This window comes from Colias croceus, chromosome 8 (genome assembly GCF_905220415.1).
Source record: "Colias croceus chromosome 8, ilColCroc2.1".
Lineage (NCBI taxonomy): Eukaryota > Metazoa > Arthropoda > Insecta > Lepidoptera > Pieridae > Colias > Colias croceus.
Genome location: NC_059544.1, coordinates 10,704,335 through 10,716,961, shown reverse-complemented (window position 1 = coordinate 10,716,961; position 12,627 = coordinate 10,704,335). Strand labels below are relative to the sequence as shown.

General features: G+C 32.2%; 1 protein-coding gene across 1 annotated transcript; it reads left to right on the top strand.

The window, feature by feature from the left end:
- Positions 1–7,159: 7,159 nt before the first annotated feature.
- Positions 7,160–11,734, top strand: LOC123693573 (ELAV-like protein 1). Its single transcript, XM_045638735.1, has one exon. It carries the CDS (start codon positions 7,546–7,548, stop codon positions 8,626–8,628), a length of 1,083 nt encoding a protein of 360 aa, XP_045494691.1. The 5' UTR covers positions 7,160–7,545; the 3' UTR covers positions 8,629–11,734.
- Positions 11,735–12,627: the final 893 nt, after the last annotated feature.

The following is a 12,627-nucleotide window of genomic DNA, read 5'->3' as shown; positions in this document are numbered from 1 at the left end:
AGCATGTCCATTGAATCCAGTTAATTATAAAGGTAAAGTCATGCTCACTGTTTAGAATCGAAATTATAAATCATCGAGTACTTAATATTCTTTATTAGTGATAGATGGCCGGAATAAGTAGGCCTTTAATTAATTTCGTGACCTGCATAAAACATAAAAACATCAGGTCTTTTAACATTTGTTTGTTTTGTTGTGGACTTGTGGTTTTGTTACTATTTTTGAGGAATGTTACGTTGGGCTTAGAGCGCGTATTCGCGGTATTTTGCGAAATGGATTAAAATCTTAATATCTTAATATATATTATAAAGGCGAAAGTTTGTAAGTATGGATGTATGGATGTATGGATGTATGGATGTTTGTTATTATTTCACGTAAAAGCTACTGAACCGATTACAATGAAATTTAGCACACATATAGAGGGTAACTTGGATTATATGCGGGTTTTCCTTTACAAACGCGGGCGAAGCCGCGGACGGAAATCTAGTAGAAAATATAAATAAGTTTTTTTATTTATTTTACCTACATGCGTAAATTACACTTAATAAATTATTCAAGATTAAATATTTCACGAACAAACTAAAGTATATATAACTATAATAATATGTAAGTATGTATAAACAATTTAAGCTTTAAAAATAAAACTCATTAGTAAATTAATAGGTATTATTAACGTATTCTTCTATAAATGGCATTTACGGACGCTTGTACTAAATGTACTCGGCTTTTCCGTGAGAATTTTTTTTTTACATAAAATTTCAATAAATTACTAATTTTTTTTACCGATATCTAATAATTCGCTCTCAATAAAAATGTCTGACAAAGGAATATTAATCATTGCTTTTGCAACTATAAAAGAGTGCTATCATTCAATAAACAGAGATTATGTTCATAACAAATATTTTGTTACAAACACAGCACGTCGTCAACAAGAATGACGCACAAATAAATGTAAGGCTTCAGGCCAATAATAACAATATGAAAAAATGTCAGTGAAACTCATGAAACTATTTTTTTTGCAGGCCACACATTATTTTATGAAAAATTCGACAACTCACAGACAACACTATAAAATATTACTTACTCGTCTCTAATCATAAAAAAATTAAGTACTTACATAACTATTAACTAGTAATGTACTTAATTTTTTATGATTTGCTTACATCATAAAAATTAAATATGTTTGAAAATATTATTAAAATTGTAGTCCTTTCGAAGGCGAGCAAGTCGTAGCGTACTATTTAAATATAGTGCAATTATTATTTTTCTCATTTTAAACGTGGCTATAAAGATCGGACTAATTTATTCAAATTTAATTCGGTCTATTAAAAATATTAATGTCCTCATATATAAAACTTATTAAAAAAAGTTACGGTTTAAAAAATAAATGAAAAACTCAGTGTCAATCATTGAATTTAAAAAAGTTAATTTTAGTTCATTCTCCGAACGCATAACCTAATTTCAAATATCGAAGCGGTTCATTCTAAAGTTACTCAACTAGCGGTTGACGATTGGTTCGTAACTCGAACTGTTTCAAAGCACGACCCGAGTACGCTTGCACTGAATGTACTGAAATCGACCCGGTGCTGGCGTACTCAAAATGGCGTGTGGTACAAGTTACAAATTTTTGCGTTGCATTCTACATTAATTTTTCTTGGAAAAAAATGAAGATGCTTTGTTTTTTATTCTATAATCCCTATTATTTCAACATAAAAAAATGTCAAAGTATCTATGTCTATGCATCCGTCTGTCTGTTTGTCTATTCTTTTCACAAACAACGTTAGCCCAAAAACCCGCGGGAACGTTAATTACGCGGGTATTCCTTTGACTATAGGGACGAAGCCTTTTTAAGACTTATAATTTCATTGGTACCTATTATATATGCAGACTAGCTGCTCTGCGCGGTTTCACCCACGTGGCTCCACTCCTGTTGGTCGTAGCGTGATGATATATAGCCTACTAGATTTCCGCCCGCGGCTTCGCCCGCGTTTGCAAAGGAAAACCCGCATAGTTCCCGTTCCCGTGGGATTTCCGGGGTAAAAACTATCCTATGTGTTAATCCAAGTTACCCTCTATATGTGTGCTACATTTCATTGTAATCGGTTCAGTAGTTTTTACGTGAAAGAGTAACAAACATCCATACATCCATACATCTATACTTACAAACTTTCGCCTTTATAATATACTAGACTAGACTAGACTAGACTAGACTAGATTTCCGCCCGCGGCTTCGCCCGCGTTTTCAAAGGAAAACCCGCATAGTTCCCGTTCCCGAGGGATTTCCGGGATAAAACCTATCCTATGTGTTAATCCAAGTTACCCTCTATATGTGTGCTAAATTTCATTGTAATCGGATCAGTAGTTTTTACGTGAAAGAGTAACAAACATCCATACATCCATACATCCATACATCCATTCATCCATACTTACAAACTTTCGCCTTTATAATATATATTAGAATATAATATTAGATTGAGATATTAGATAACCTTCCTCGATAAAGGGGCTATCTAACACCGAAAGAATTTTTCAAATCGGACCAGTAGTTCCCGAGATTAGCGCGTTCAAACAAACAAACAAACTCTTCAGCTTTATAATATTAGTATAGATATAGTGCATTAGGGGAATAGGCATGACGACAGAATCCATAAATGATCGTATTAGTGTTTTTAAGGGAAAATGTATAATAAATAAATTCAATATAGTGACTTAAAAATCTTAAAAACACTAAGATTAATGAGATTATCAATAAAATAAAACATTGAAATTCTGCAGTTGGCCATCTTGACTAAAACACGCGTGACGTCACGCTTAAGTAAACAACTCACGTCACATGTATTTTGTTATTATGAATAAGTTGAGAATACGCATTTTTATTTATTTTCTATTATTTCACGTATGCTTTATCGACTCAGAACAGAAATATAATTGCGATTTCACGAATACGTGGTTTCGGGGTTCTCCGCGCCAACTTTATACAATCATTTCTTATTATTTTCTCGCTTGAAATAATTACTAACACATTTTTGAGCATTATTTTAATGTGGATTCACACTGCAATACTGCACACCACTTATAAACTTTGAAATTCGTTTCTATAACACATATTAAATAAATATTTTTTTAATTTTCTTCGCAATGCATACAAATAATTACGTATTTACTAAAGAGTGACGTCACGCTTACGCCATGACACCTCCGAGCTGTTTTGGCACAGTTGATAAATATTTTTTGAAAAATGGCTTTTATCTTCGTTAAATTTAAGTATATTACCGAAATATAGGGTTTTTCTTGTATAGTAAACGTATACACACATTATGGAAGAGGATTTCAAAATCTTTCGTCATGCCTATTCCGGTATAGGGTAATTCGGAAAATTGTGAATACCACTTCAGAGCATCGTTTTATTGTGAGTATCATGAAGGTATTGTATGAAAATTAACGGGTTTAATGGTAATAGGTAATAGCATTCATATTGGTTTAATCAATAGTTACGTGTAAATTTAATACTACCTATTGAATTTACCCGTCATCCGGAATTAGGTACCTAAGATTTTTTAAAGTTTTACAAAGTGTTTATGCACTAATATTTTAAAGTTTTATATTAATATAATAATGTCATTATTTATTGTATTTGTAATTTCTATTCATATGTCACTTTATATTTTTCTTATTAAATAAAATTACCTACCATTCATAAAATAAAATTGAATTGAAAATGACCTAAGTAATAAGTACCGTAAAATGGGGTTAATAGACACAACTTTCAACTTCTAGACTGATTTTCTTACACATTTTGTATTAAAGCTGTTATCAAATATTTGTCAAATTGCGAGTCTCGTTTTAATTTACCAAATAGTTATGCTTTGATTATACATAAATTTGAGAATTATTTGTGAAATAGGAAAAAGTAGGCCGTTTCTATTTACCTTGAAATTGGGGTCAAAAGATACGACAGAGGGGTGAATAGAGAAAAAACTTAGGGTTGTCAAAATCAACTTGTATTGTACTTATGTACCTACTTATTCGTTTTTCAGTAAACAACTATCAACAATAATTGAAAAGTTTAATTTTTGTAATTATAATCATATTGGTAGCGTTAGTAACATTACAAAGGTTGAAAGGATTAATGCCGATTAAGGCCGTTGAAGATAAAAAATGTAACTTTCAAATTAAAGTGTCACAGAAAAACATTTCAACAAAAATTTTTAATTGAAAACTGTCATGATGAAAAAATACTCGATTGACAACCCTGAAAATCATGTTTCTATTAACCTCTTTCTCGTTGCTATCAACCCCTCACTCGTATCTATTCACACCTTTGATCGATTCTATTGACCCTAAGGGCGTGCCTAATCGCCCCCCACTCGGTTCTATTCACCTCGAATTCTGTAAAAAATTTCTAAGTCTCGATTTTACTAAAAAATTAGAACAAAATGATGGAATATTGATACTCAACTTTTTATTCCTAATAGATGAGAAACTTAGCTATCCAAGTATGCAAATTGACAAGGAGATAACGGTGAAGAACTTGATGTTTTTTTTAAAGTTTTACACAGTTAATACACAGTTGTACGCAGACGTTCACTTCAACAGCTTTTTTCTTTATGTCATTAAACTTTACGTAAATTTTAATGTTGCCAGATTGAAGGAAAAATGTTGCAGTTTTATTAATAGTGGGAATAAAGATACTTTAACAGACTATAGAGACACTAGAACGACCTTAACCCTAGAACACTAACCTTATTTTTCAACGTTTAATACTAACCTTCGTCGTTTCGACTACGCTGTTTATTGGAGGGGATTTAGGGGTTTAATTAAAAAAATATATTTGTAGTTATGTTTTTATTTTAAGGACAATGTATTAATCTACATATAAAAATACTAAAATATTTATTTTAACATAGTTTTAATGCAAACAGTCATCAAAATGAGATCACAGTTTACACGCTTTATGAACATTCTTATATTTTTTGAAAAATTCCGTACATATAATATATACCTCTAAATTGCTCGAAATAAACTATTAATTACAAAAATAATATCTGGAAAATTAATTAAAAATATAATTTTGATAATAGCATAGGATCTAAAACATTTGTGACACACATCAAGTTTGTGTTCCCCACACAACGTTTTTTACACTTAGTGCATCTATTTTTGCTTTACGGAGAGACATATAGCATATATTATGTTTATTTTAGTTTGCTATGGAGGCACATTAGCAGTATTAGTTTGCTCAGTCTCATTTATAACTTTTACATTATTCCTTCCTGGCATGTTTAAAATTTATGTAATTGAGTCCCACAGAGTATCAGTAATGTCACCAGTTATTATACCTGAAAAATATTGAAGAGGATCTAAAATATCTTGAAAAAAGCGTACAGGCCCACGTGCTATGTATCTATGTTCTTTGAAGGTCTTCTGATTTGTGACCTTGACTGTTGTGATGACCATAATATGTGTTTTTCTTTCCCAAGAAGAATGGTACGCGATGGTCTTGTAATCGCTAGGATCAGCTGAAGTGCTAGGTTTCTCGTCTTCAATAGAACGTGGGGAGATGTATTACTACTTGCCTCATAATTTTGATCTGGAAATTGCTCTTTATTTACAGTAGAAACTTCATCATCACCCTCCGCTTCATGCCTCTTCAGCCTCAATGTGGTCTTCAGGCTTTCTCTCAGATGAATTTTCCTCATCGCTTTCAACTTCTAAAACTAACATATGAATCGCATCTAAAAAATAAAATAATAGGCACCATTATAAAAGATAAAATAACGTAATTTTAACTTAACTAAATAGTACGAAAAGTTACGTTAATACTAACCTTCGTCGATGTGACGAGCCATGGTTGCTGGAACAGCGCGTGTGGACCTTCCACGCACAAAGCACTACCGTCCATCGCTTGCGCAACGGGTTGGCTGAGATTAGCTGAAGTTAGAAAATCATACGGACGCGCGCGTAAAAGTTATAGCGATTTTTTTGGTGACGCGTCGTCGAATCGACGAAGGGTAGTAATCTAGGGTTAATAAAGTTCTCAGGTTTGTTTCTATACACCCCGCGATTTCTATTCACCCCATTTTACCAGTATATGAAAAAGTTGAGAAGTCATTTTTTCAATAAGTACATAATTTTATACATACATATATGAATTAATCAACATAAAAAGAACCATCACTCGCTATATTTTCATTACTTTTAAGAAACGATGGATGACTCAGTACATTGTGAGGGGACGTTGATTCAAGCACGCTGCACATCCGGTAGTTTTGTCTTTTTATCATTAAAATAAAATCATTGTATGAAAAATATGGACATAAATATTAAATACATTGTTTTTTAATTTAAATATTGAAATAATTCATATTTAGTAAATGAAGCATTGAATAATAATATAGCTGATGTAGCTATGTACATAACATTATAATTTCATAGAACGATTTATTCACTTTTGAAAATATATTTTAAAAAAATATAAAAACATCAAGCACGGAATAAAATGAAAAAAATAATTTACTTGAAAATTTAAATAGTAAAACGGAAACAGACTCTATGAATCTATTTTCCGGTATGTGTTGCCATTACAATTAATCTCATCATAAAAATTAAAATTGTTAATAATATTTTATTTATTTGAAAGTGAATTATTAAAAATAAAGATATTTTTTTGATACAACATAAAAAGTAAAATCAATTTATTTCGTTATGAAAATATATGTATGAAAATACAAGAAATTTCTGAACGATGTTATATTGTATTGTTATGTTGGTGGACCTGTGTTGTTGGTAGTACCGTGGACAATGTTGCAATTTCATAAAAACTACATAGTTTTAGGCAAATTGAAATATTATTTTACGAGATACTAATATTAGTATGAATATTTTAATAGTAAATTATGTATTAAATTGCTGCAATAATTTTTTTTACAAAAACATTCCTATCATTTAAATTTTTTATACTTTCCAATTCATTTGAATCAACATTAAGAAATATTTTTTGTTGAAATATTGTTATTCACTAATACTATATATAATAAAATTGTATAAAATTGAAATTATTATTTTATTCGTACATGTTATAGCTGTTTTTTACATCATTAAAATTTCCATTTTTTATTGCTGGTAAATAAAATTTGGGTGTGGGGTAATGTTGGAATGAGTCCACTCTTGGCAACATTTTAAAAAGAAAGTGAAGTGAAAGAAATGAATTTACGAGAATAGGTCGCAAGTCGCATAGATTTTTGGTTGATTTCCTTTTCACTTTGCTTTAGTATTCTCAAAAAGATCTAATAAACTAACGTTAATTTGTGTTCCCGCTTCCTATTTGATTCAACGTATTAGACACAGTTCAGCCGAAAACAGGATAAGTACGAGAGTGGACAGCATCTTATTGATTTTCTTTCCATGCATATGCTTTCAACCAACGCGAACCGAACTCAATATCGCGGCCGATAATTCTATGATCTTGCTCGAACATAGGTAAATTTCGACTTAAGTTATCGAACTAGTGTATTTTCTCCGTTTTTGGTGTAAACAATTTACGTAAAGATGATGGCCAATGCGATGGACACGGTAAACTCCAATCAGCCGACTCAAAATGGTAGTAAGTTACAGCCATGCCATAATGAGTCTAAGACGAATCTGATAGTAAATTACTTACCACAGACCATGACTCAAGAGGAGATAAGATCGCTGTTTTCCAGTGTGGGTGAAGTTGAGAGCTGCAAGTTAATTAGAGACAAAGTGACCGTGTTCCCGGACCACATTCTCAACGGGCAGAGCTTAGGTTACGCTTTCGTTAATTACCATAAAGCAGAAGACGCCGAGAAAGCAGTGAATACCCTGAATGGTCTCCGCTTACAGAATAAGATTATCAAAGTATCTTACGCCCGTCCTAGCTCAGATGCCATTAAAGGCGCCAATTTATACGTGTCTGGTCTTCCGAAGCACATGACCCAGCAGGAATTAGAGAAATTGTTCAGTCCGTATGGTACTATTATCAGCTCGCGTATACTTCACGAAAATGTGAACGTTGGGCACCTCATGCAAGGGGGCATGGAGGATCAGGGTCTACAGGGACCCTCCAGAGGAGTGGCGTTCATCAGATACGACCAGAGATGTGAAGCAGAAGCAGCAATACGTGAGCTCAATGGAACTGTGCCTCCAGGGGGTACAGGGCCTATGACGGTGAAGTGTGCTAATAACCCTAGCAATCAGAATAAGGCTTTAGCTCCTTTGGCGGCATACCTGGCTCCAGCATCAGCGCGTCGCTTCATCGGTCCTGCGGGTAAGGCTCTACTAGCTATTAACAAAGGTCTTCAAAGATATTCACCACTTGCAGATCCTCTTATACAAGGTAATGCACTTGGTGGTTCCGGTTGGTGTATTTTCGTCTACAACATTGGCGCTGACACAGAAGAGAGCATTCTTTGGCAGCTGTTTGGCCCGTTTGGCGCAGTGCAAAGCGTTAAGATCATCAGAGACCCAGCGACCAACAAATGCAAAGGTTATGGTTTTGTCACAATGACAAACTACGATGAGGCGGTTGTCGCCATCCAATCGCTGAATGGGTACTCGCTGAACGGTCAAGTATTGCAGGTCAGCTTCAAAACGAACAAGAGTAAATCTTAAGTGTTTTCAAAACCTAGTCAATAAATTGTAGCTAATGCAAAAATGTTGATCATAACTGTCATGGTTTGTCGTCAGATATTCAATTACTTTAGTATTTATATGTAGAAAAACAAATCATGACATGACAGTTCACCAGTGTTCATGAAGAAGTACAAACCACTTTGATGCTATCACTGTAATATTGTATGACAATTATTTCTGAAAGACATAGCATTGTATGCCCTTTCATGATCATACCCCTATCCTATATTGCTATTGTGAATTCATTTTCTATTACAATATTTTCACATTTTTAAGTGTAAATCCAGTATTTGACATGACTAAGATCACCTACATCATCTCTCAAATGAACCATGAAGAGATCAACCTATTTACATTTAAAATAAGGCTTATATTTACCAAGATGTTAAAACGCAAACGTAAGCAATATATTTTCTATTTTTACAAATCTTATTGACAGTGCAATATTAAATTTTTACTATAAGTAATACAGAAAAAAGCTATATTGTATGAAAAATGTGCAATTATACATTTATTTATATTTCAAATGCCGCAATATATATTTAAACAAAATTAATGATATAGTATCTAAATTACGATAAATACATACCCACTACCAAAGATGACAGAATGCTAGATAAAATTTACTTATATTATACTAGCAAAGTATCTTCCATGAAAATTTTTATAACAGTAGGAATTGTCCGTTTATAAGTAACTAAAGTAATAAATTAATTATAATTGATATAATTAAAAGTATTTATAATCTTGAGCTTGACTCATGCACAAAATCATTAGATAAAGGACTAATAAAAATCGTTTATTTGTATAAAGCATAGTACCTAGTAATATTTTTGCTGTTTCATTTCTGTTATAAAATTAAAAATCTCAATTGACAACATTATTTTGATGAATCTTGACTAAATTATGGAATTTTTGAGACCATGACAATCTTATAAGAAAAATTTGATCAACATTTTATTGGATAAAATTTTGTATTGACTCATTGATTAATAATAATTAATTCTATAACACGTTTGTGTAAATTGTGGACGTTTCTAACGGTAATTTTGAATCTAAAATATTGTTGCAAACAACAAAACTGATTAGCAATACATAATTATAACTAATATAAATTTTTTATTGAGTATGACCCGAGCTGCGAGCCCAGCTTATTGCGTATGCAAAATTATCCATATGATATTGTCTCTCTTATTAATTTATATAATCACTATTTATTATTACATTTAAGTAATGTATAATTAATAATTTATTCTAGTTGATAGATGTATTATCATAGATTTCTTTTCGTAATATATCTAGAGGTGTAAGTTTGAAATTAGTTCTTATAAATTTACTCAGCAATTTGATGTTATAAATTTGTGACTATGTAATCCAGAATATTCATGTCTGTAGTTTCTTACACTTTGTAGTAAAATTATAGATAAATGTGAACGCATATCATACTATAAATGATTTGTGCTCATAAACCATGTATTTCAATTTGAGACCCTTATTTTATAAAAATATACATTCTGAATGTCTCCAAGTAACTGCCAGGGTTCAATGTGTGGTTTATTGGCACAGGATTGAGGAAAGCTGTCGGAATATCTCATAATAATAACGAATGGGGCTCGAAAATGCATTTGGAACAGTATGTTTTAAGTTTATGTTACTGATAAGGATAAAACTTTCATTAAGGTTTAATAATTATTATTTATTTAAAGTACTTAACTACACGAAACTAGTCAGTTATTTTTGCGCAACGTTAAATTTAAGTACCTACTTATAACTTAAGTGTTTAATTAAAAGAATTACTGTGTTCTGTAATTTAAACTTTGCTTAGTATTTGAGTTTAAATTATGTTAGTGTGGTGTTTGTTTAACATTAGTTTAATTTATAAAACACAGCAGGCAGTAACGAATGGTGTGTATAAACTAGTCACAGGTAAACATGTACCTTTGAATTATTGTAATCTGTGAAACTGTTTTGAATTTTTTGGGTTAATTAAGTAAATATACTTTCATTTCGCCGCTCGAGAATGTCGTCTCACTGTCAAGTAACACTTACGAGTAACTCGAGCCAGCAGCTTTATAGTTGAAAATCAGTGTATCAGTTCTATTGAAGTGCGGTGCGATATTAATGTCGCATCGTACGATGTAAATATCATATAATTTCTAACCCTCTACATAGAAAAGAAGTCATTACTACGATGACGGGCCGGTCTCAAACCCTTGCGTTCAATACGATCGATAAATGTAAGCTTTTCAACGCATAATATGTATCGACGACAACCAAAAAAATTCACGACAGATTAGTGAATAGTTTAGTTTGTGTTGTGTTGTCCATTTGAAAGATTACACGTGCTTACTATTCGGTACAAATTGTACACCAGACATGGTAGGGTTAACCCAGAGGGACAAAGGTATAATATGCCTAGCATGTGCTGGTTGCATGCTCTTCTGAGGGTTAACTCTGAAATAAACGCCTATATAAGACTGTTACTGAGGCTATATAAGACGAAGAATTTAATTGCAATAAGATCGATGACGGGCTTAATATTTTTACGCGCTAACGAGCAAGTCTTTGATTCTGTAATCGTGTGAAATGAAAAGCAAATGATGTAATACCAAAATGAAACCCACCTAATAAAGTTATTTAAATAGTAATATTATTTGCTAAAGCCTCGAAAAGACACCAATATCCTGTAATAACAAGATCCGAGACTCGCTCGTTCATACCACGACGAATGTAGCGAAAGCTGCTATGTGACGGTCGATGACTTTTACCAATATACACAGTACACCTGTCCAAATTATATTTTAATTCTGATTTAATATTACGTGCTATATGTGTTTAGTGTTGATAATTATAAGTGTTTATTTATTCTAACTATATTTCACAAATATTTAATTTCCTTTCCGGGCAGGTATGGGTATTGTAAGGTTTTGGCCTAGGATAGATAGAATAAGTAACAGTACAAATCGTCGGTAATGCGTTGGTTTTAATTGGCTTACTTAATTATTGAAATGTCAACGAATGTAATCTGATGTAGGAAATATTGATATAGACATTAAATATTGACATTAGCAATAATGTATTTAAATACTCTTTTATTTATATCCTTAGCCCTTTGGTTTTATACCTACCTACACGATATTCTAAAAAGTTGATAAACGAGCTATACTATAAGCTAGGTGAGTGACCTTAGACCTTTCCCTTTTGCGATGAATTGATGTCTTATGTATGAAATATGAATAGTGAATACATTTTACCCGGCGACGCGTTGTAAACGGACTTACATATGACTGGTGATTATGGGAATTTCAGAAATTTTAATGCATATAACATACATAATATAAAATAATCTAAGCATATCTTAATAACAGTTCGAACAGCCTCTAGCAGCATACATTCTTGCGAATATCCTAAATAATTTGGATTTATGAAATACCTAATATATTTTGTTAATTCATCTCTGTAAAATATACTCAGTCACGCTCGCTAGCGAAATCGAAGTATGAAAATATAGAAATGATATCTACCAATTTTCACACTTTTATCTTATGCATAAAGCTCAAGGAATTCGGTAACTGTTGAACCGGATGTGAAACTTCATTTAAATTGTAATGGCAATCGTATTTTATCAAGTTTCGATTTTTGCATACTTACGTCGTCGGTCGTATTATAATTGTATAATCTATCCGCTATCGATTCAGAAACGCAGATACACTACGTAGCTTGCATTTGAAAATATCGAAAAGCATACAAAAAGGGCAATAACACATGATATTCGGCGGCCCAATTTTATTAGGAAGATTGACGAGGGGTGAAGTCACCCCATGGGTTCAATGAACTTGCTACATTGCTATAACAACGGGGAGGAACAGATCAATGTGCCAGATTTGTTGTCTCATCTCCGAGTTGAGTTCGGACTAGACCCGAATTTGCGCGCTAAAATTATTGCCAGACAACATTTTTTATAATTGGTTGGTTTAT